Below are 25,763 nucleotides of genomic sequence, written 5' to 3'. Positions count from 1 at the left end.
GGTGGTGCCCACTATAATTGGGACTATTCCTGTATCTCTCTGCCACATTTTCTTGGTCTCTGATTGCATATATTGGTACTTAAGAATCTTTGCTTTCTCCGTATGCTTCACAGAGTAGTTTCTGGGTTCTGTCACCTCTATCAGCAATATCGTCATGATGTTTTTCTCCTTCGCCACAATGAATAACTGGGTGGATCAGCACATGTTTTGCTTCAGATTATTTTACGTTAAAAAAATAGAAATTGTAGAAAACCACAACTGGAAAGACATAAAAAAAAAACCAGTAATGCACACGCTAACACCATAAAACATGTCATATCTTCAGGGAGTCCATAGGGAGAAGAATTCCGTAGTGGGAAATTGATCTTCTCGAGTTAGCTGTCACACAATCCATTGTAAGCTTAATGCTGGCAGGAAGCTTGGGTTAATGTCTCAATCTCGAAAAAGCGTTCTAACTCAAAATGGTGACAAATGTATCCATTTACAGCAGAGCATCTCTGTGGCAACTTGAATACCGCTGATGTGCCCTATTAGTTGTGTTGAAGGAGCAGTAATTCAGACATGAGCAGTAGAACCATGACATTCTTGGATAGACATCCCCAGCTAATTTAGCTGAATTTTCAGCCACCACCTAACCAGCTGGTTGGTGGCTGAAAACTGAAATAAAACCCCATGACTTGCAGTTAACCTCTTCTCCCAGCCCAAAACCCTGATCATTCCATTAGCTCCTCTCCAACAATGAAACACCCTGCCTGACTGCTTGATCAATGAACGGCCTACAACTGTGATTTCCGTGCCCCTCCTGCACAGCACCCTCCGTCCTCCTTCCAACCCATAATCTCCCTCCCTCTCTCCTTGATGGGCAAACCAGCTCTGCCCTGGACTGAAATCTCCCTCTCTCCCATCAAGCAGTCGATATGTCCGTGAACCCCTTCTGAACCGTTAATCCACCCCTTCATCCAGCACCTCCTGAGGTGCAAATGAACCCAATACAACTTGTGATCCCCACCCTTCAAACTCGATATTAGTGACAAATACCGTAATCTTATCTCCCAGGAACAGTGATGATTTCCTACCTTGATCCTCCTTCCCCAGCCCATCTGCCACCAACTAATGCAACCCCTCTTACTGGCAGCATTTGGACCTTGGCTAGTGGAAGGGTAGCAGATGAACTTTGGGAGATTGGGTGGGGTATGTAGAGTGGGAAATCATTCCTGGTTTAAGGAGAAAGAGTTTGGCCTCTAAGATCAGGTTTTGGGGGTGAGAGAGAGAAAGCAGTGAGTTCACTGATACATCAGCTTTGCCAGGTGGAAGGGAGGGCATTGTGGGTCCGGGCGGAGGGTTGCTTTGCACATCAGGGGTGCTGAGGAGAGAGGGAGGTTGCAGGTTGGGGGTGGGTGGGCTTGCACGTCCGGGATGCTGGCAAGGGGCGAAGAGAAATCGTGCATCCAGGGGTTCTGGCATGGCTGCCTGAATTCAGATCAGCTGCCCCTGGACTGAGGGATATCCTCCTAAACAGCTGGCTGGCACTGAAAATTAATACAACATGGCTACGTTCTTCATCTGACCTAACATGTAGAATTGGAGCCGCTAGGTTTAATTCTCAAGGCTTTGTTGGAGTCTCCTATCTCCATAGCTAGGCGGTTAGTGCAGTTAGTATAGCGGTGTTTAAAAAAGGATTGGATAAGTTCTTGGAGAAGTCCATTACCTGCTATTAATTAAATTCACTTAGAGAATAGCCACTGCTATTACTAGCAATGGTAACATGGGAGAGACTTAGTTTTTGGGTACTTCCAGGTTCTTATGGCCTGGATTGGCCACTGTTGGAAACAGGATGCTGGGCTTGATGGACCCTTCGTCTGACCCAGTATGGCATGTTCTTATGTTCTTATATACCGTCGTTAAGTTATTTACCATCACAACAGTTTACAGGAAGGCACATATAGTAAAATAAAGTATTTAAAACCAGGTAAAACGTTATAAAAAGTGCCAAAATGGTTCGGTAACAAAGTGTATTCAAATATATAATTACTAGCCGTTAAGCCCGTAACAACGGGCTACATTTAAAAAAAAAAAATTCAGTCCATTTCCTTCCCACTCCCTCCCTCTCACCTCCCCCCTCTAGTCTCCCTCCCTCTCACCTTCCCTCCCTCTCACCTTCCCCCCCTCCTAGTCTCCCTCCCTCTCACCTTCCCCCCTCCCCTCAGCTCACTCTCTCCTCCCCTCACTCTCTCCTCCCTCCCCCCCTCCCCTCACCTCACTCTCTCAATCCCCTCCCCTTTCAGCTCATCCACAACCGGCAGACGGAAAATCTCCAGGGGGGGAGGGGAGTGTCCCTCCCTCCCTCGCACGCGCCGCTGCCACTACTGCTCCTGCCGCTCCTGCTCCTCGTCGCCGCCGCTCCTGCTCCTCCCAGTGCCATTTTTTTTTCAGGCACGCTCTGCTCTGACCGACGTGCTCGCCCACGCATGCGCGGTAGAGCTGCTCTCTACTGCGCATTTGCGGGCCGTCGGTCTGAGCCCATTTATAAAGTAGATATGATGAGTTTGTTTGATTTGTCCTCTTTACTACATGTGATAGAGTTTACCTCTTGCAATTCATATTCTATATTAAGTTAGCAGTAAGATGTTGGCTAAGAATAATAATTAAGCACAGAGTAAACTAAGTGCTCTGTACTGAGTTTATGATGCTTGCCTTTATTTACCTTCTCCGTTCTCTTTGTAAAACGCCTGTTTAAAAAGCCATGCTTTTAAAATACCTTTAAATATTTTAAGATGTCTCTGTAATCTTATCTCAAGAGACATGCATTCCACAGGCTGGGTCCCGCCAAAGACAATGCTCATTCTCTGACCTGTGTAAGTCGTGCTGTCTTAACAGATGGAACAGTCAGGAGTGCTTTATTTGCCGATCTCAGGTTTCTGTGTGGCACGTGTAAACGTAGTGCTGTGTTAATGCATTCTGCTTTTTCCTCGTGAATTAGTTTATGTATAGTGCATAGTGCTTTATATTGTACAAGCCGTTAAGCCCGTCACAACGGGCTACATTATATTTTTGTTTTCGGTCCATTTTCGAAAACAGCACCCTCCTACACTTTTCCTCCCTCATTCCCCCTTCCCCTCAGTCACTCACCCCCTTCCCACCCCTCAGTCTTACTCACTCTCTGTCTCCCACTGCCTCCTTCCCCTCACTTTCACCTCCCTCCCCTTCCCTCAGTCACTCCCACCCTGTCTCAATCCCATCCCCTCTCCCTCAGCCCTCCTCCACTCCTTTTCTCTGCTCCACAACTTCTTACCCTTCCACTTACTCACATCCCTGTCTCTCACCTCTCCCTCTCCCCTCACTCTTCCCCACCCCCTCCCTCCCAGTCCCTCAGTCCCTCCCTCTCTGTCCCTCCCTCCCCCTCACTCAGTCCCTCCCCATCCCTCCCTCTCTCTCACTCAGTCCCTCCCCCTCACTCAGTCCCTCCCTCTCTCTCTCTCTCTCCTCCCTCCCTCGCTACTGGCCGCCATCGCCGCTGCCACCCGTCGCTGCCACCCGACATCGCCGCCCGACGCCGCCATGTTGTTTTTTTTTCTACGCTGGCTAAGACCGACGTCCTTGCCCGCACATGCGCAGTAGAGCTGCGCTCTACTGCGCATTTGCGGGCCGTCGGTCATGGCCCATTTATAAGGTAGATTCTTTGTTCTATGGGTAACCAGTGCAATTCGGCTAGTGTTTCAGTAATATGATCTCTTTTCCTTTTAACGGACCATGTTTCAATGAATAACGCCCAATAGGTGCACCCAGTCTTTGTCTATAATTGGGCTTAAAGAATCCCCTGTGCTAACTGGCCCAAAGTTAATCATTTAACCTGGAACAACTCCCTCTCCCACTTCCCCCCCTCCCACCCCGCTAACTTCTGTCTCTCGGGCAGGAGGAGTGATCCTTACCTCTTGCCACCTTTTCATCGTAAGGCAGAACTCTGCACTGATTCACGCAATGTGCAGTCAGAATGGTGCGGAGCTTCAGCATTTTAGCAGCAGATGAGGGTGGGGTTGGGAGTTAAGGGGGTTAGAGAGGGTCTGGCGGGGTGAACAGAAATACTTCTAACAGGATTGGTTTAAGGTAGAGGTCTTTAGGGAAAAAGTTTCAAGACTATCTATCTGTTCCAGTTTACACACAAAACAATTTTTCAGCACCTAGTAATAAGCGTGCTTGCTGAATTCACAGACCCAGGTTTCTCTCTTCCCCTCCTCACACACAGGTCGATACAGTTATGCCGCGTTAGAAAGAGTGCGGCAGTGCCAGGCGCACCCTCGTTCCCCGCACGCACAGTTCTCTTCACCTACCGCTCGATACTCTCTTCAAATTGCTTTCAAATGCATGCCGCGCCTGCGAAGCATTAGGCAAGCATTAGGCCCGCGCAACACATTTTACTGTATAGGGGGCTGCCGGAGGCCGCTTTCGCCACCGGCTCCCTCTGCCTGGATGAATGCACGCCCGCCGGCTCCCGCCGCCGCCTGGATCCAACGCGCACCCACCCGCCCGCCGGCTCCCGCCGCCGCCTGGATGACCGCACGCCTGGGGGATTCGGAAAGTGACAGGAAAGTGACAGGTATTTATACATATATATAAACAACTTACGCTGCAATGTTAATATGGAGGTCGTCCATGGTTTTTTACACTTTACTCCCTTTGGTTTTACCCCCATTTTTTACACTTTATTCCCGTTTTAATTTTCGAACACCACACTAACACCAAGTAGAGGGTAGGCGGTAAACTAACAGGTTAAGGACGCGGCAAAATAGCGGGTTACAAAGGAGATAATCTGAGCGCGCGTCACAGTATCGGAGGGGAATAGCTAATTCCTTCATTATACAGCTAATTCATTCATTTACATATCATATACATGCTGGGTGCGGAAAGGGTTATGCGTCTGTTTTAAGAAGCGCTAAGGACGCGTGAAACTGGAGACTGTATCGCTGGATCGCCTTACGCGTCCAAATTGTGCGCTCACAGCACGTTACAGACAGGAAATCTTCAACCGCACGTTACAGTAAACTCGAAAAGAATATAATTCAACACAACTTTACTGAATGAATATTTTTCAGAAATGCAGAAATATACTTCACATGTATCCAGGGAAATGAATACTAAAGCAACAAAGTTAAGGGTTGTGTTTATAAACTCAAAAGTCTTTGTATTAATGTAACTAGAAATGTATTAAATAATGTCCCAAAAATATTATAGCTGTAGTTCAAGTAAAAATAGTGAGAGATCTCTAGTTGGTGCACTTTTTGTTTCCTATCTTTAGAAACTAGCAATTCTAATTTATCTGATGTAAAAGTTGATATCTATAAATATTCAGTGTTATCCAGCTCTGTAAGTTAGCACAGCTATGCTGCTGAATATCCCTGAATTCACTGCTACTTAGTCCGATAAGTTATATCTGGATAAGCTATATCTGGATAAGTTAGACAAGTCCTACTTCACACTGGCATCTGCCTTATAGACAAAGTCTAACTTATCTGATTTAATTTAACTAAAAACATAAGAACATGTCATACTGGGTCAGACCAAGGGTCCATCAAGCCCAGCATCCTGTTTCCAACAGTGGCCAATCCAGGCTATAAGTACCTGGCAAGAACCCAAAAACTAAGTCTATCCCATGCTACCGATGCTAGTAATAGCAGTGGCTATTCCCTAAGTCAACTTGATTAATAGCAGGTAATGAACTTCTCCTCCAAGAACTTATCCAAACCTTTTTTAAACCCAGTTACACTAATTGCATTAACCACATCCCCTGGCAATAAATTGTTCATTGAGTGAAAAAGAACTTTCTCCGATTAGTTTTAAATGTGCTACATGCTAACTTCATGGAATGCCCCCTAGTCCTTCTGTTATCTGAAAGAGTAAATAACTGATTCACATTTACCCGTTCTAGACCTCTCATGATTTTAAATATCTCTTATCATATCGCCCCTCAGCCGACTCTCCTCCAAGCTGAACAGTCCTAACCTCTTTAGTCTTTCCTCATAGGGGAGCTGTTCCATCCCCTTTATCATTTTGGTTGCCCTTCTCTGTACCTTCTCCTTCACAACCATTATCTTTTCTGAGATGCGGCGACCAGAATTGTACACAGTATTCCAGGTGCGGTCTCACCATGGAGCGATACAGAGGCATTATGACATTTTCCGTTTTATTCACCATTCCCTTCCTAATAATTCCTATCATTCTGTTTGCTTTTTTGACTGCCGAATATTGGCACTTATCTAGCTAAGTAGCTACACCCATTGCATGCCCCTTGGATATTTGGATATCTACTTAGCCAGATAAGTCATTACTAAGTAGCGCTGAATATTGGCCTTCCCATTGTTTAGGACAACTAATGCACAGGCTTCTGTGGAGAAATCCACAGCTCACAGTTTTCCAGTCCTTGGAGAAATGAACTCTGGAAACTCTTGGTTCAAAAAAGACTATTCAGGTGCAGTCAGTTCAATCTTTGTTTCCTTCAGGGGAACAAGCCATTCAACCTGCTGCTGAGCACTCTGCAGTGGCGTAGCCAGAATTGATTTTTTGGGTGGGCACAAGGTTAACATGGGTGGGCTGTAGGCATGCAGGTCTACTAGTTGTTTTTTTACTGATAAATAATGCCAAATTATGCAGCATAGCATTCACATCTACGCCTAAGTATGAGGTTTACTTAATGATACAAACATAATTCACGGTGATTTGTGGTACTTTAGCCTTCTTATTATTACGATTTTATACACGGCTCCTACCTGTCCATAAATTTTGAGAGAGCGGTTGTGTTGCTTATATTTAAATTGCTAACATCTCAAAATATAGATATATATTTTTACCTTTGTTGTCTGATCTTTGTATTTTTCTAATCAGTTGGTCCTGGTCTCTTTTTCCCATTTTTTCCCTTACAGCTCATTTCCTAATTCCTTTTCAGTGTCTTTCTTCTATTACTGTCTTCTTCCCTTCCACACACACACACACACACATACACGCTTTCTCTCACAGACTCCCTCTCACACACTCAAGCTGTCACTCTCATATGCTCTTCCCCCTCCCCCACAAGCTCACATTCTCTGCAGACACACATACAAGTTCTCACTTTCTCACCCCTCCCCAGGCTTATATTCTTATGCACACACAGACGCACATCCAGGCACCCATTCTCACCCACACACATAAACCCAGACTCCCATTCTCACCCACAAACCCATGCTCCCAGTCTCACCCACACATATTCAAGCTCCCATTCTCATCCATACATATACACATTTAAGGTCCTATTCTCACCCACACATACACACATTCAAGCACCCATTCTTATCCACATATTCAAGCTTCCATTCTCACCCACCCACACAAACCCAGGCTCTCATTCTCACCCATATATACACACATTCAAGCTCCCATTCTCACCTACCCACAAACCCAGACTCCCATTCTCAACCACACATACACACATTCGAGCTCCCATTCACCCACATACACACCCAGGCTCCAGTTTTCACCCACACACACTCCCATTCTCATCCACACATACACATTCAAGCACGTGCACAGCTTCCGCTTTCTCCCCCAGAGCAGGAAGATCAGCTGCCTCTCCTGCTGCCACCGGACTCCTGCTATCTTCGGGCGTCGGGCCGTACAGCCCGCCGAACTTCCTGTCGGGGGGGGGGGGCGGAAGCGCAGCGCACAACGTCCGCTTCCTCCCCCCCCCAAGCAGGAAGATCGGCCCGAAGATAGCAGGAGGCCGGTGGCAGCAGGAGAGGCAGCTGATCTTCCTGCACTGGGGGGAGGAAGCGGAAGCTGCGCGCGGCGCTTCCGCTCCCCCCCCCCCCCCCCGAACAGGAAGACCGGTTGGCCATACGGCCGCAGCAGCGCTTCCCCACGTGTGCCGTGATGGCGCGCGAGGCGTGGGTTCTCTTGTTCGCTGTCGCGGGGATGGGATCCCGCGACAGCCTTGCAGTTCCGGTGCCAGTTGGGTGGGCCTGGGTCTAAGTTGGGTGGGCACCTGCCCACCCAGGCCCACCCGTGGCTACGCCACTGGCACTCTGGCTCCTACTTCACATTGGCATCTGCCTTATGGGCAAAGGAATCCATGAATGGTGTGATTGCAGTGGTTTGTTTCAGGCTCTTGGGTTGCAGGACCTCGTGTGCCGCTACAGCAGCTGCGCACACATGCATCCTCTGTCTCACTGCAACTCTCCCTGTCTGTCTCCTCCCTTCGGGGGCTCCGATACAGTCAAACTTCTCAGGATACAAACTCACTCCTGACTGGATGAGAATCCTGACTTTGGATAAAGCGAGACAAAAATAGCCTGGTCTCCAAGACCAGTTGCATATATCGAAATATGGCATCCAAATCAACTGTATTTGAAAGATTACTTTTTTCTACACGTATTTCAAAACATGCGACAAGGTAATAAAGGCTGCTCAATGAAACCTTCTTACCGCCTGTGCATCGGTCAAGTCTATTTAAGACCAAAAATGCGAGGTTTCAGCGGCTTCCCCCGTTTCGCTCATGTGCGTCGGGGAGCTGGAGCTCCGAGCGGGAACTTCGCTGGAGGCGGATCGGGAGGAATATGAACTCGAACACCTCCCTGAGCTGATTACATCTTTGTCCCCCAGAGCGGAGGACGTCCCCTGTTAATCCTGCCGAGGCAAGGCTGCAGGAACCCCGAGGAGCTACTAAATCTCCAGAGGTGGCTGCTGTTCGTGTTGCCTCGTCCTGAACCCGAGGTTCCTGCTCCATCTGCCTCACAGCCGTTGGAGACTCTCGGCATTTCAGGGGAGGCTGCCGGAAGTGCAGCTCCACAGCAGCGAAGAAGTGTCCTGGCTGAGCCCTTACAGATTCAGTCTTTGGGCTTGGTAAGACCTAGGCAGTTTACCCTAGAATCTATATGGGAAGCAATTCAAATGTTAAATCTAAATATTCCTGCTCAATTTCTACCGCTTGTGTCCACTGTTAATACTCTTTATTCCCATTTGAAAGAAGTGGAAAAAGAGTCTGGGGAGAACAGAGGTTTGTGCAAAAGTTTCAAAAGTCAGCTGGAAAGCTCTTCTACTTTACAGCAGGCTCTGCGTACAGAAAATGTGTTACTCTCAAATCAAAATGAGTTCATGGAAAATCAGCTATGAGGACAGAATCTTCGCTGTATAAACTTTCCTAAGGATGCATTAGTTTTACCTAAGGATTTGTGGAAGAGATAGCTAATGGACATACTCAAAATTCCTAAGCAAGCTTGTCCAGTATTATCCAGGATTTACTATAGGCCTCCCTTTAAGGGAGGCTCCTTAGATTCAAAGAATCTGAATCTTACTGCAATTTTGGAAACATCTGAAGGAAATATAGTTACTCCGGCTACTTTAATTGTTTTCTTTTTATTAGGATCTGATAGGGATTGGATTCTTAAGATGGATTTTCGCCATCGTATGGAATCCTTTCTAAATGTGAAAGTACAGATTTTTCCAGATCTTGCTAGACAGACACAGAAGAGGAGAAGACAATTTCTGTTATTGAAACCCCAGGTTCTTCACCTTGAGGCCTTTTTTCCTTCTTAAATTTTCCTGTAAATGTTTGATAAAGGATAGTGATGTCTCTTATGTTTTCTTAATTTACTTTCTTGTGTAATAAATGTGGGGTTAATCTAAGTTCATCTCCTCTTGCATAGATGGAGCATAGATTGTCCAGTGATAAGTCCTCTTGTTGTAAGAAGCTACCCCTTTTATGCTAGTGTTTTCTTCTGGGTTTTTTTGTAAATTTTCCTGGGGTTGTGTATTTGGATCCCCTTCTTGAGTACTAGAAGTTTATGTGACTTGATATTTTCTTTTTAATTTGTAATTCATATTTTTTTTTTATTAATGTATGTCACATTTACTATTGCCATTCAAGTGGATTCTTGAATTATTTTTGTAAATGCATAAATAAAAAAGAAAAAATGTTTCTAAAAAAAAGTTATTTTTGCCCTGAGATTGTGTAGTGTCGCTGTTTATTCTGACGTACTGTAGGATTGGAGGGGATGAGATTGAGGGATGGGATCGAGAGAGGGTGGGGAGTGACTGAGAGAAGGAGAGTGAGGGGAGGGAGGCAGTGGGAGACAGAGGGTGAGTAAGAGTGAGGGGAGGGAAGGGGTGAATGACCGAGGGGGAGGAGGATGAGTGGCCGAAGTGAATGAGCGAGGGGAAGGGGGAGTGAGGGAGAAAAAGTGTAGAAGGGTGCTGTGTTCAAAAATGGACCGAAAAAAGTTTTTTGATGTAGAAACGTGCGCTTTCTCTTTTCTTTCTTTTCCATTTAACCAGACTGAGCCACAGCACCGCGAGGCCGGATACAGCTAGTATTTAATAAACATACGTGATCGGGGAAGAACTGTTATTTTAAATTATAGTAAAGTTTTAATAAATTCTATTATACTAGAGTGGTATTCCTACTTGTGTCAATTCTGTTTTATGGGGCCAAAAGAAGAGCTTTGCATTTTGGCTATGTTTAAAACCCTGAGACTGGAGGCTGATGTACTGAAGGGTGCAGCCATTGTGCACGCTGTTTCGGTTGCAGCATGCACTATTTTGCTATCGAGACATACCTAAATAAGCCTGCTAGCAAAATAGTGCATGCAGTTTTTCTCTGGAGAATTTTGGAAAAACAAACTAGCTTATATTTCTCCTTGTGAACTTGCATGTACAAATTGGTTTTCTTGCATAGTTTAGTTTAGCTACCTGTCCATAGCTAATGAAAGCTGCTGTACACAATTTTGCATCACAGGCATTCATCTGTGATTTGAACTAAACTTTCACATTCAGAAAACTAGGAGCAAGAAATAGCTGCTTGCAGAGCTGCTAGATAAAGTTTGCCTGCTGAAAGAGCAAAGAGTGTGCGTTCCCCTGTTTAACCTGTGCCTCTGCCCAATTTTGGTCTCGTGGTTTCAAACAGTCCGAGTCCTGAATGAAAAATGCCCGGGTAGATGCTGAGCAGACATGCTGCAGAACCAGAGGGCACCAAAAACCCAGCAGATTCTCTGACACAATGCAAAATCAGTTTTGCTGGGTGCTCTGTAGATTCACATTTTTTTGCTGCAGTGAAGTGTGCTTCAGCGTCTTGTGAAAACAGGACCCAAAGTACCCACTGGTGGAGACTACAAAGACATATTTTCCACAGTGGGAGAATGGATGAGATGCATAAGACGATAGATGAAGGGAGAAATAGGCAGTCCCAGGGGATTTCGTTTGTGTGGTGTATTAATTTGCATGACTAATGCTTCTAGCTTGGGGAGAAAAAGCTCTTTTAATGTGATGGCATGGCAGTCTCCTTATTAAGTCCTTTTTCTTCTTTTCCTTCCTGCTGCTCGTAGCCTCAGAAGAAGAAGGAGGGAAACCTTTCCAGTGCCCAATCTGTGGCTTGGTGATAAAAAGGAAGAGCTACTGGAAGCGGCACATGGTCATTCACACAGGGCTGAAAAGTCATCAGTGCCCACTCTGCCCGTTCCGCTGTGCCCGCAAGGACAATCTCAAGTCACACATGAAGGTAAGGTCCACGTGCCTCCGTGCAAAAGGGAGCCAGCATGTGACGGGCATCAACACGCTTCTCTTTCTGTTATTTCAGAGGTTCAGGAGGCTCCGGTGACTTGGCTGGCCAAAGACAGGCGGTAAATCTTCTCAGAGACTCACCCTGAGTGCCACGTTTGCGCCAACGGGGGGGTCACCCCACCAGCACCAGCTGCCTTTATACCTGACTTTGTGGGCCATAGGGTCCGCCTGAACATTGTGTTTAATTTAGGCATGATTAGGTGGTTAGGGAATGTTTCTGGTAGGACGACCCCGTTTCACTAGCCTTGTGATGCTTTTAAAGGTCTTGCGGTAAAATGCGCTCAGTCTATTTTAGATTGTATGAAGGAGGACTCTAGTCTTTTGGTATTACTAAGCTGAGAAGGGAGCTCCATTAATTGCCCAGTCTTTGTAAAAGTTTCATGAAAGCTTCGCTTCCAATAATGATGGATTTGGGAGGGTTGGGGAGTGACATTGCTTTTGCAGTTACTTGGTACAGTGTAATGATCGTCACTTTGATCTGCGCCTCTCCTGGGCCTGATGCAAAGTTAGCTGGTTAAGTCCGGGCCAGGACAGGGGCTTTCTGAGGCAAGGCTGGTTAACTGGCTAAGATAGCAGGATAAAAACTGATTTTTAACACCAATGAATATCCCAGCGAAGTTAATAAGATAATCCGGCCTACTTTTCTACGTGGCTGGCAGCTAAAAATGGAACCCTTACTGTCCGACTTCCTCCTAGTGTGGTTCTATCTCATCGTTCTCTGCCCTACACTCTAACTCTCCCATCTGACTTCTTAGACTTCTGGCATTGGCATCCAGGCATTTCAAAGTGTGTTTTTGTTTATATTAACAAACCTCTTTTCAGTTGTTAGGGATAATTTGGAATCTTTTAACTCAATTGGTCCTTTACTTACATGCACCTGAATGCTTTTGCTTTTATTGGAACCTCTCTATTGGGGATGCCCTAACTCTCCTGCATCATTAGTATCCTTCGAAGATATCTCTCTCCGAACCATGCGCTGCTGAGAAACTTTGGCTTTCCCCTTTGTTCTAGTTTTAAAGCTGCTCTATCTCCTTTTTAAAGGTTAGCGCCAGCAGCCTGGTTCCACCCTGGTTAAGGTCCAGGCTATCCCTTCGGAAGAGACTCCCCCTTCCTCAAAAGGTTCCCCAGTTCCTAACAAAACTGAATCCCTCTTCCCTGCACCATCGTCTCATCCACGCATTGAGACTCCGGAGCTCTTCCTGCCTCTGGGGACCTGCACGTGGAACAGGGAGCATTTCAGAGAATGCTACCCTGTTGGTTCTGGATTTAAGCTTTCTACCTAAGAGTCTAAATTTGGCTTCCAGAACCTCCCTCACATACGGCCGGATTTTAAATGCCCTGCGCGCGTAAATCCGGCCGGATTTACGCGCAGCGCCCTTGCGTACCTATTTTGCATAGGCCGCCGGCGCGCGCAGAGCCCCGGGACGCGCGTAAATCCTGGGGCTTCGTAAAAGGGGTGTGTTGGGGGCGTTGCGTAAATGACGCAGCATTTCGGGGGCGTGACGCTGTGTTTCGGGGCAGGCCTGGGGGCGTGGTGCCGGTCCGGGGGCGTGGTCGAGGCCTCCGGACCAGCCCCTGGGTCGGGTGATGGCGCGCCAGCAGCCCGCTGGCGCGCGCAGATTTACGTCTGCTTTCAGCAGGCGTAAATCTGCCAAAGGTAAGGGGGGGGTTTAGATAGGGCCGGGGGGGTGGGTTAGGGAGGGGAAGGGAGGGGAAGGTGGGGGGAGGGCGAAGGAAAGTTCCCTCCGAGGCCGCTCCGAAATCGGAGCGGCCTCGGAGGGAACAGGCAGCGCGCGCTGGGCGCGCTGGCTCGGCGCGCGCAGGTTGCACAAATGTGCACCCCCTTGCATGCGCCAACCCCGGATTTTATAAGATGCGCGCGGCTACACGCATATCTTATAAAATCCAGTGTACTTTTGTTCGCGCTCGCGCAAAATTATAAAATCTACCCCATATTTTCTTATGTCATTGGTGCCCACGTGTACCACGACAGCAGGCTCCTCCCCAGCGCTGTCTATAATCCTATCTAGGTGACGTATGAGGTCCGCCACTTTCACACCAGGCAGGTAAGGTACTAGGTAGTGCTCACATCCACCAGCCACCCTGCTATCTACATTTCTAATAATCGAATCACCAACTCTGACGGCCGATCTAACCCTTCCCTCCTGGGCAGTAGCCCTGGGAAGCTCGTCCTCGGTGCGAGAAGACTGGAGTTGGGACTTGACTACTCTGTCCCTGAAGGTCTCTCTCTGTCTGCCTCAGCTCCTCCAGGTCTGCCACTCTAGCCTCCAGAGATCGGACTCGTTCTCTGAGAGCCAGGAGCTCTTTGCACTGGGTGCACACACGCAACTCTCACCGATGGATAAAAAGTCAGACATGTGACACTCGAAGCAAAACTCTGCAAGGCTCCCCTCTTGTTGCTGGACTGCTGCCTTCATCTTAATTGTATTGGTTTCCTAGTTAAGTTTAGGTTTCTATGGGAGCAGGAATATGTACAATTAGAATCCTTTAAATTTATTGGTGTATTCACTATTAATCTGGTAGTGACCTGACCTTCAAGTGGATGATTAGACTCTCAATAAAGCCTGGTGCAATAGTTGTGATTTAGATAAGAGCCTGATTGATTTTTAATGAGAAAGTGTCTCTTGTCTGTAAATCAAAGGCGTGGGTGGGTAGGAGGGAGGGAAAGACAGATACTAGAATTAACTCCTGCTGGCTTGCTTATATAATCTGAGACACACACAAACTCTAAAGAATATACCCAACGATTTCACCTCTCTCCAAACTTTAAGTCCTAGGATTTCCCAAAGCAATACCTACCGATCCTCTTCAGCCATCAGCCAGGTGATCTTCTCCTCTCAGCGCACCCACTGGATGGGGAGGTTTGAGTTTCGTATGCCCTTAGGTGCACCCTTCCAGGCCTCTTCTGGTGCAAGGGGTGCGGGGCCTCCGGAAGCTAAGATTGGGAAGTTCAAAGTCTGGATGGCTTGCTGTGTGACCTCTGGGGTCTTCTTCTGTGGGCTTTTAGGAATGGTATGCAGATGAGCCTTCTGGTCCTATCTTGTTTCTTAATGAATTTTATAGTTGAGATCTTGGTATCCAGTTCCTGACTTCAAGTGGTGGTGTGGTAATGTTTGCTCCCTCAAGTTGTGGAAGAAAGAGAACCAAACCCCTTTAAAGGAGCTCTGGAGTCACAGGAGAGAGTGGGAGATGCTACCCAGTGTTTCTTACGAGTTAAAAATTATGTTTTAAATTCTGATTTAGCTTTCTGTTTATCATGGGTAAATGTGAATCGGTTACTTTCTCTTTCAAATAATACAAAGACTAGGGGTACTCCATGAAGTTAGCAAGTAGCACAATTTAAACAAATCAGAGAAAATTCTTCTTCACTAAGTACACAATTAAGCTCTGGAATTCATTTCCAGAAGATGTGGTTAGGGCAGTTAGTGTAGCTGGGTTTAAAAAAGGTTTGCATAATTTCTTGGAGGAGACGTCCATAAACTGCTATTAATCAAATTGACTTAGGGTATAATCACTGCTTATTAACAGCATTAGTAGTATGGGATCTATTTAATGTTTTGGGTACTTACCAGGTATTTGTAACTTGGATTGGCCACTGTTGGAAACAGGATGCTGGGCTTCATGGACCCTTGGTTTGTCCAGTATGGCAACTTCTTATGTTTTTATGAGGACATGGAGGTGTATGCTGACTGGGACCTTACTTCCTCTGCACTTAGTCAAGTCACTGCCATGTTCTTGATCTTGGTTTTGGGGTTCTTGTGAAGTATCCAGAGGAGTGGCCTAGTACTCCTGCGTTCATCTGTTTTGAAGTGAAGAAATGTCATTTGTTTTCCACCCAGGAGAAAATGGTGAGGATTAAGGATATTCTGCTGCTATATATAATTAATTGGTTCAAATTAAATTTAGAGTATGCTGAGAGACAGGGGCGGATTGCAAGAAAATATCAGTCCTGGAGATTTTTTTCAAATCCTGCCTACGTGGTATCTGTCTGACTCCCTTGTGCACGTTCCCTGCAGGATGTGTTTCAACAGTTCCAAAAACACACCAAACTCACCCTTCAGAGGTACATCATGCGACCTGGAGCCTGGCAGAACTGAGCCAAAAAAATCTGCAATGTAAATTTCAAATTTTTCTTAAATAACTAAATAGTAGGACCCACCCTAGACCAGGGGTGAGCGAACAGAGCTGTGGGCCCTTTTCTATCCATGCAATCGGTTGCTATCTGCCCCCAAGTCTGGTTACATCTCTCATAATTACATCTTGGATTCCTGATCTGGTATTAAAGTGTTTTGTCAACCACTCAGCTCTTGAACCAGTTGCCAAGTAATGTGACAACCACAGTACCAGCCAGTGTCCGACACACACATTGGCTTTGTGTGTGTCTCTCTCTGACACAAAGACACCCACACATACACTCTCACTCTCAGTGTATGGGTGTGACATAGAGAAAGAGTGTGTATAGGTGTCTTTCTGGTTAGGGAGACAGACACCCACACGCACACTTACTTTCTCTCTCTGACACACACATTCCGTCATTGTGCTGCTGCTCAAATGCTCACACAGTGAGTGCCTCCCGGTCCAGTACTGCCACAGCATTATGTAAAAAGTGTTTGCTTGCTGCCAGCCATCCCTCAGCCTGCAGCAGCCCTCTCTTTTTCTCATTCCCACCTTCACCCTTCTTGGCACCCCCATTCCAGGAGACTCACTGGTTCCACAGCTAGTTAACCCTTTCAGAAAATAAGACCAGCCTATAGAAGCCTCCCTAATATTGCACAGACACTTCGTCTTGACTCACTCCATCTCTTTTTGTGACTGGAGCTTGCCTCCACTTCTCCATGCCCCTGCCATCATTCTAGCACATTACCATTGATTGAGTGCTACAGGATCTGCTGCTTTTATGGTTCCTCAGGCTCTGCAGTGCCTACCTACTCTAGGGGAGGGGCAGGGAGACCAGACATATGTCTGTTCCTCCAGGACTTAAAAAGAAAAATGAAGCCCTGGCTGAGACTGGAGAGAGCCACAGGACCCAAAGCAGTACAGCTCCAGAATCCTGCTTTCCCATGTGGATCCAGCGCAGCCAGGACTGGTGGAAGGGTATTAGGCATCATAGGTAAACCTTACAGCCTTGTACCCCAGCATTTATAATTCTTTTTACATTAAAAAGGACATTCAAAGTACAGTCATAAGGTAAAAGTATCACTTACAGCATGTACATTATATTTACATGCACTGCTGTGCTGCCAACCAGAAAACCCTGCAAAATAAATAGAGACATTTGGATCCCATATTGCATTAAGCCTGTTGCAACATGTTGGGTGTAGGCTTGGCTCTCAGAAAGCCCTAGGTAACCTGAATTATAATTAAAATATAGTAAAGCTCCAATACCAAAACAGCAATATCAGCCAGCACTCAGTGACAACCCTGCCTATAAGAAGGCAACACCAGGGTCTAAAACACCAATTTGGAAACCAGAACAAGCTAAGCTACTATAGGTCCCTACACAGAAATTACCTGCTAGCAGAATACCTCAGCTCTGTCACACATGCATAATACAGATCGACCCTCACCAGATACAGAATAAAGAGACCATAAAGTATAAACTGAAATGTGCAATCAAAAACAGAATTGGAATCTGAAACAAGCCAGCTCCTGTATACAGTGCAACAGCGGAAAGAGAAACATTACCATTCCTCATAAAATATCAAATCAAGAAATATTATTCAGCAATAATAAAGCCATACTAATAAAAAGAATAACTATTTAAAGGCAGCCAAACATCCAATAATTAAACTCATATAAAACTTTAAAAAATTTCCCAAATACCAATAAAATATATTTAGACAGCAGACACATCAGATAATACACAATAATTAAAACCAATAAGAATGTTAAAAATCCCCCACTTTCTACACTTTAGTCACCCTAAGACATTCTGGATTAGTGGGGGTGAGGGAGTGCTCAAACTTTCTCTTCCCATGCTGACACACACACACACTCTCGCTCACACTCACACGCACCCACTGACACATACATACACACATGCTCCCTCATACCCACTGACACATATATACGTACGTCAGTCACACCCACTGGCTCAAATAGACACACACGCACGCGCACAGTCACACCCACTGACACACATCCACTGCCTTGCACCTACTGACACATGCACATATGCACGCTCCCTCGCACACTCCCACTCTCTTTTCCCCTGCGACCTCTGAATATGTATATATATATATATATTAAAAAAATGTACATACACTGGTGGGCAGGAGGGATTCAGGCAGGGATACTATCTGATGGCCTTGCTGTGGGAAGAGCCATCAGATAGTATGGCTTTGGAAGAGCCAAAGAAGAAAGGCCCGATGCAGCAGGGTAGGGTTATTGTTTGCCTCGGACCCAACATAAGGGGGGGCCGTCGGCAGAAATGAGTCAGAGGTCATCAGTCAGAGCCTGAGACCTTCAACCGTGGCGAGGCAGTAGTGGGAGGTCTGCCGGCTGCCTCGCGAGACAAAGAGAGCGACGAGGTGGTGTGAGGGAAGGCCTGGAAATGTTCCCTTCCGCCGCGTTGATGAGGGCAGGGAGCGATCCCACAGAGCTCAGCAATGCCGCGGAAAAGAAAAAACAAACAAAAATGCGGGCCTGTAGAGGCATGCCGCAGCCGTGGAGACAAAAAAAAAAATAGAAGAAAAGCCGTGGAACCGCGGGAAAAGAAAAAACAAACAAAAATGCAGGCCTATAGAGGCATGCTGCAGCCGTGGAGACAAAAAAAAAAATAGAAGAAAAGCCATGGAACCACGGGAAAAGAAAAAACAAAACAAACAGAAATGAGCAGAGAGGCTCCCGCTCTGCGAGAAGAGCTGCTGCGGGCCAGGTTTAATAGCAGCGGCTCCGCGATCGACGCCAGCATCACGCGACTAGCCCGGCCGTCCCACCGGGGCGTGCCCAAAGCCCCGATAGGCCAATCCGCCCTCGGTGACTGAGTCCTACGGCACCCTGACCGTGAGAGAGTCCACAATAAGCGAGAGCGCTTTTGTATCGGGGAAGCTTCATTCCGTTTTACATCCTCACGTCAAACTGGGTCCAACGCTTAGGGGAGAAAATCATATGCTGGTTCCATGAACGGGAGGGGGTGTTCATAGGTCAGAAGAGGTATCCGTCGAGTGTGAATCCTTTTTCTAGGAGAGTAACAGAGTGCTAGATGTCAAGCTCCATGTCCGGCGACCCGCTATTGGGGCCTACCTTAAGCCTATGAATCAGGATGGTTTTAAAATGGGTTTTTTTTCCCATAGGTGCATTTTTCCGTTAAGGGCATGTTGAGTTACATGTGTGCTATTTTGCTGGTGTTTAAACTTTTTTTTTCCTTTAAGGATGGAGCTTTAACCATGCAATCGTAACGCCCGCACCAGCTGCAAACCCTGTCTGCCCCCAGACTGCATCCACTTCCACTCAGTAAACAAACCACATAACCAAAGAAATCCAGTGGGTTAATGGCTGTGCAGCCAGAGAAAGCTGCTGGAAGCATCAAGCAAGCCCCTTAAAAGGGTAGCAGCTACCCCCACCGCTGCCAATGTCAATATTTTTACACCATCTTCTGGAATAAGGAGACCTGATTTTTTTTCCCCTCCTCTGCTCTGTGTCATAATTCTTGTGCAAAGTAAAGCACACAGGGAAAAAATAATCCTATGTATACAGAATACTGAGGTTACTGCCAAGAAGGACCTAGGGGTCATAATGGACCACACATCGAAATCTGCAGCTCAGAGCGTGGCAGCGACTTAAAAAGCAAACAGATTGATAGGAATGATTTGGGAAGGAATAGAAAACAAATCTGGGAATGTCATAATGCCTCTGTAGTGATCCATGGCATGCCACGCCTTGGGTACTGTTTGCTGCATGTCAAAAAAGATAGAGCAGAACAAGAAAAAGTACAGAGCAGAACAACAAAAAACGATTACGGGGATCCTTCATAAAAAAAAAAAAAGGCTAAACAGGGTAAGGCCCTTCAGCTTGAAGAAGAGACAACTTAGAGGGGATATGGAAGACCTTTATATAATTATGTGTGGCAAAGAGTTCTGGGACTAGGGGAGAACCAATACTGAGACTTTTGTCCGAGCGATTTCACCTGAAGAGTATTGACCTCCGAGGCAGGCAGTTTTCTTGACGAAACCCCGGAGGAGTTGGGTGCATGGTGCTTGAAAAGTTAGTTCCCTGTACGTACCAGGATCAGTCCAGGCGGTGGGTTATGTCCCCCATCCAGCAGATGGAGTCAGAACAAAAAGCTCGAGGGGAGGTCCTGTATGACCTCATCCCTCGTGCCTCAATCCTCAGTATCTTCTGACTCCAGCAGATGTGAGCAGGTGACTGGATAGTCCCCAGCACAGGAGCTTAGGTTTTCAGGCCTTTCCTGTCTATTGAGGGATCAAGAAAAAAAAAAAAAAAGAACTAAAATTGACACAGACTAGGAGGAGGACAGGTTAAGCTACAGTGGTGGCTGGGTTTTGGGCAAGAGGGACTTGCTGATAGGCTGCTCTCTTGTTCCTTCCCTTCTTTGTGGTCAGGTTTGGGGGTAAGTGTTTGTTTACATTTTCTTTTTTTCTTCAAGGAGGCAGATCGCTTCTGTCTTGCGGCCTGGCTTTTGAGAGGCGCAAATTGAGGCATTGGGGGTATCCGGAGGCGGTGATTTCCACTCTGCTGAGGGCGCGGAAGACGTCCACCTCTGTTACGTATGTGAGGGTGTGGAAGGTTTTTGAGAATTGGTGCGTCTCGCGTTCCATCTTTCCCGCTCACGCCTCGGTGGCTCAGATTCTTGCTTTCCTACAGTCCGGCCTGGATCTGGGTCTTGCGTATAACTCCATTAGGGTCCAGGTGGTGGCTTTGGGAGCTCTTCTCCACAACGGAAAGGATTCACTACTCTCATCCCATTCGGATATTCTGCGCTTCCTCAAGGGGGTGCGACATCTGAAGCCGCCGTCTAGGCCGCTCTGTCCTTCTTGGAGTCTCAACTTGGTGCTCCGGGTTCTCAGTGGTCCACCCTTCGAGCCCTTACGGACGGCCACCATCAAGGATCTCACTTTTAAGACTATTTTTCTGGTGGCGATTAGTTCAGCGCGCCACATCTCGGAGCTCCAGGCGTTGTCCTGTCGGGAGCCATATCTCCGTTTCACTGAGGAAGGGGTTTCCTTGCGCACGGTACCCTCCTTTCTACCGAAGGTAGTCTCGGCCTTCCTTCTCGTCGGAGGACTCCAGGCAGCTTCGAACCTTGGATGTCAAGCGATGTCTGATGCAATATTTGGCGTCTACCAATGATTTCCGGCTCTCGGATCATTTGTCTGTCCTCTGGTCGGGACCTAGGAAGGGTCGTATGGCTTCCAAGACCACCATCACCCGCTGGCTGAAGGGTGCGATTGCCTCTGCGTATCTCGGGGCTGGTTGTCAGCCGCCGCTGGGAGTTAAGGCCCACTCCCTTCGGGCACAAGCCGCGTCTTGGGCAGAAAGTACGTCTGTATCCTCACAGGAGATCTGCAGGGCGGCCACTTGGAAGTCGCTCCATACTTTCTCTAGACACTATCGTTTGGATGTCCGGGCTTCCATTTTTGGGTCCTTCGGAGATAGTGTCATTCGAGCAGGGCTTTCTTCGGCCCACCCGTCGTAGGGAAGCTTTGGTACATCCCACCGTCTGGACTGATCCTGGTATGTACAGGGAAAAGAAAATTATTCCTTACCTGCTAATTTTCATTCCTGTAGTACCAAGGATCAGTCCAGACACCCTCCCTGGTGATTGGGGGTTGTTGTTGGGGTACGCCTCTGCTCGTCTATTCTACTCCTTCTGATTCTCTCCGGCACTCCCTGGTGCCCCAGGGCTTGTTGGTTTTGCAGTTCGGTTCGCAAGTTCCGTTTGGGTTGGTTAACTCAGTTCACATTTTTGATAGCAGTTTATTGAGAATGCTTAGTTTCTTGCTCCCTCCGTTTCTTCTCTTCTTGGCCTTGTAAGTCTAGTTACTGAGGATTGAGGCACGAGGGATGAGGTCATATAGGACCTCCCCTCGAGCTTTTTGTTCTGACTCCATCTGCTGGACGGGGAACATAACCCACCGTCTGGACTGATCCTTGGTACTACAGGAACGAAAATTAGCAGGTAAGGAATAATTTTCTTATAGAGAAGAATCATTTTCCGAGTATTTGGCCTAAGAAATTTAAGCGAATTGTTGAAAACCTTTTTGTTCTTCGATACTTTTAACGCAATGTTTATTTGAACTGTAGGAGAAAATAAATAAATAATAAATCCAAGCATTTGGGGGTGGCTGGTTTGAGACTGGGGGAGACCCTTGAAGGCGGGGGGGGGGGAGGGGCATATGTACTGCCCCCTGCAAAGGCCATGGAGGGCACTCCCCTGCTCTTCCAGCCATAGGAGGGAGCTCCTCCTCCCCACTCTTCAAGAATCTTCCTCAATTCAGCCGGTCCGCGGCAATTTAGGGGGTGGGGGGGTCAGTCAACCAGTCCCGGGCATCAAAAAGATTGAGAAGCACGTTGACAGAGGAACAAGAGGGAGAATAAAAGCAAAGAACGTTTATGTATGCAGGGAGTAAATGCACTTGCAAGGCCGCCTATGAAAGAGAAGAGTTTTCAGCTGTAAGTTCTGGCCTGGAAGCCCGCTGGGGCTCCACAGCTGAAGCTGAGACTTGTAGAAAAATAGGGACGAGAACATTTCACTTCATAAAATTGTTAGTGTTTGAATTCTGTTGGGTGGCTTAATGCTGGGTCATCTGACGCGAGCATTTACTGTATTTGGATGTAGAGTCAGATACTATGGGGGGTGTCGCCCTCGACAAACTTATCTAAGTGATCCACATAACTCGGGTGAGTGGAAGGAGACTTGCATTCATTTTTCACCAACATTTTTGTTTTTGTTTTTGTTTTTTTTGTGTTCCGGTTTCTTCATCAGGTTCATCAGCACCAGGACAGGGGTGAGACCTTTCAGTGCCAGCTCTGCCCTTTCACATCCTCCCGCCACTTCAGCCTGAAACTCCACATGCGCTGCCACCAGCACTTCCTGAGGACAGAGGCCAAGGTGAAGGAAGAGGTCGCCGACCCGGAGGTCAAAGGGTCACAGCTCAGTGAATCTGGGGGGAGCCGGGAGGGAGGGACCGAGTCCCCGGGGTCGGCCTCCTCGTTTCACAGCACGCCGCTCCCCGAGCCAGCTGGTCAGGCTAACGCTGCTGCCCCGCCGCCGCTCACGGTCAAGGAAGAGCCTCCCGAGGAGGACTGCTCGTCGCCTCCGCCCTTTCCCGGCGGCGACAGATCCAGCAACAAGAACCACGCCAAGCTGAAGAAGAACACCTTGGACTACGTCAGCAGCACGTCCTCGCTCTATAGCCAGGATATCTCTGTCAAGATGGCCTCTGACTTTCTGATGAAACTCTCAGGTACCCAGCATTTCATTCTTTTGCACTAAAAATCTAGATCTTACCTGCTCAAAACAATGCAAACCTTTCTTCCTAATATCATGCTGTTTGTGACTTTTGCACTGCTCACTGTACAATTTTGGCCAACTGAAGGCGGCTGCCACACTTTAAAATGTCTGGAAAAAAAAAAAAGGTGTATTTTCCTGGCCCGTCTGGCTTCCCTGTAGATTGACTCGGAGTCCTTCCCTTGTTGGTGACATTATACACTCTTGCTAAAAGCACGACTGTGATGTCACACACGCTGGGTTAGATCTTCCGCACAAGTCACAAGAGAAGGCGGGTGCATGGGATAAAAAAAAAACCCAAACCATTTCTACTCTGCTCAGCTCTCTCTTACAAATGATAAAGGGATAGACGTGAGAAGCCTAACTGAAGGAGATCGGAGTCTCTTATGGGCTGGAAGATTGTAGGTTTGAATCCTCAGCTTCCCGATTAGAAAAATAGGGCCACGGCACTGCGTGCAGTATCCAGACATCATGGAACGGTCATATGTGCCGAGAAATAAAACAAACACACCAGAAAAGGTGAGGAGAACGTAGGAGTAGTGTCCGAATAAAGCTTTCTGGCACTGTTTTATCAAGTATCCTACCATCAGCATTTTGGAAGAAGAAAATTTCACTAAACTGAGTCTTTTCTCAACTTGTTTCTTCTTCGAAATCCGCATTGTACATATGGTAATATTTAGCATGTCTTGCAGAAAATCTGTATTTTACTATAATGTGGATGTGATGGGGCAGCTAATAGCAATATATTCATTAATAATAATTTTTGGCCTGCCCTTCCATATGATGCTCAAAGTGGCTTACAGCATTATTAGAATTCAAGTTCCTTCCCCATAGAGCTTACTGTTTAAATGGGTATCTGAGGTAACAAGCGATAAAGCGACATGCTGAAGGTCACATGGAGTGTTAGTGGGGGACGTGGGATCTGGTCTTCTGCCCATTTCTCTAACCACTAGGCCACTCCTACATTTTACTAAAGCAAAAGTGAAGATAAAATTGTACCTATAGCTATACATGCGTATAAAAATAAATGAATCCTATCTTGAGAGGATCTAGTATTCTCAAATATGATTTCCCATTACCATTTGAGGTCTTTTGAAGAGTGAGAGTACCCTTTTAAGTGGATAATGATTGGTCAGGGGGCTTTGTTTCAGTAAATGTCATTACCAGGTGAAGCACTAGAATAAGCTTGGTTTTGCTCTCCCCTTGCTTTGGTGACATGTAAAGACAGGTTTGTTGGCATAGCCTTGTGTTCTCCCCTTCCCCGTGTCCTTCCACCCCGGGGAGACCAGTATCTCCAGCCTAGGCATGAGCTGAGCCAGAGAAGTAGAGAATCAGGCTTCAGAAAAGGTTCGGCATGCTAAGGAAGGCGACCAGGGAGAATTAAAGGGTACGGAAGAATTCCACTAACGTGGGAAGAAAGCCATTTAAATGGAACATCAGTTCGGGCTGTGAAAACCAAGAGGTGTTTTTCAGTAGCTCTGATATCATTGTAATCTGCTGACCCACGCTTTGAAAAAATACTGAAAGCTTTTTGGCTGCAGATGAGTTTGTTTTTTTTTTTGTAGGTATCTTGACACAGAGCAATGGCATAATGTCTTATTAAATCACAGATTGTGCATACATCAGCAAGATGCTTTAAATGTTTCTGTACAGTGTGACTGATGCAGATAAACACGGTGTAAAATTAACATCAGTTCGGTAGGGATCTGATATGAAATATTGTATCAGATCTCAGAGAAGATCTGAACTGTTTAAGAGGAGCCTAAGACTATTAGGGTCTAAGACTGGGAACTCAGGGTTATCACCTGGCTGATTCTTGTTGGCCTGAACCAGCCCTGGTTTTTGCTTTGTTGCATTTATAGACTTGTGTCTTAAATGTCTCTAAAGATAGCAGGATTAGATGTCCATAGCTTATGGGACCTAATCAGGATTGGATTAGCCTGGATTAGGCTGTTATCTGGCCCAGGTTGACCTAGGCCAGATAACAGCCACTCTTACTGATTCACCTTAATTAGCAATATGTAGCAAATCCTTACAGCAGCTGAACAGCTCTATCTAGTGATGGTGATCGCAGCTACAAGGATGCAAATCTGTTAGCGTGCAGCCCAATCGGCTTGTATACAAGGGTGCAAGCAGCCACCTGATTTCAAGGAGCCCAGACCAAGACGTTTGTAAGCAATCAACATGCAGAATGTGCTTTTTTTTCCCCCCATAAAATTCCTCTGTCTATTGTTATTTTAGTTTATCTGTTTGTTTTTGAATTTTTATTATGAATGTATACACTCTGTCGCCTAGAATCTGGCCCCAGGTGACTAATAAATAAATAATAATCATAATAAATAATAATAAAATGACAATTGGTATTTGTATGCTACCTACATGCCATCTGCCACAAGTGCCTGGAAGTGCTATCAAAAAACAGAGAATACTTTCAGGCTCCCAGAAAAAAAATGTACGATAATTAAAAAAAGTAAAATAAATTACAAAAAATTTCAAAAGGTTAAAAACAAGAAAAAGAAATTGTCTTTGTGTTAGAGATCGAATGTATTTAAAATGGCATTTAAAGACCAGACAAAATGGTATTTTTGTGTTGGTCTGACATTTTATTGTGTGGCGGGGAATGCGCTACGCAGCTCCAGCAGCAGACAGTAGGCAAAAGAAAACCTGCATCCAGTTCTTCAGACAGCCT

At 46.5% G+C, this 25,763-nt stretch overlaps 1 protein-coding gene across 1 annotated transcript in view; it reads left to right on the top strand.

Moving 5' to 3' along the window:
* Positions 1-25,763, top strand: part of ZNF827 (zinc finger protein 827) — a 377,001-nt gene that overhangs the window by 189,199 nt on the left and 162,039 nt on the right. The window contains 2 exon segments of the mRNA XM_029601924.1: positions 11,346-11,518; positions 22,550-23,030. Coding sequence (XP_029457784.1) covers positions 11,346-11,518; positions 22,550-23,030 — 654 coding nt within the window.

The sequence above is a fragment of the Rhinatrema bivittatum genome, chromosome 1, assembly GCF_901001135.1.
Source record: "Rhinatrema bivittatum chromosome 1, aRhiBiv1.1, whole genome shotgun sequence".
Lineage (NCBI taxonomy): Eukaryota > Metazoa > Chordata > Amphibia > Gymnophiona > Rhinatrematidae > Rhinatrema > Rhinatrema bivittatum.
The sequence above is the reverse complement of the archived record's forward strand: the minus strand, read 5'-3'. Positions and strand labels throughout refer to the sequence as shown.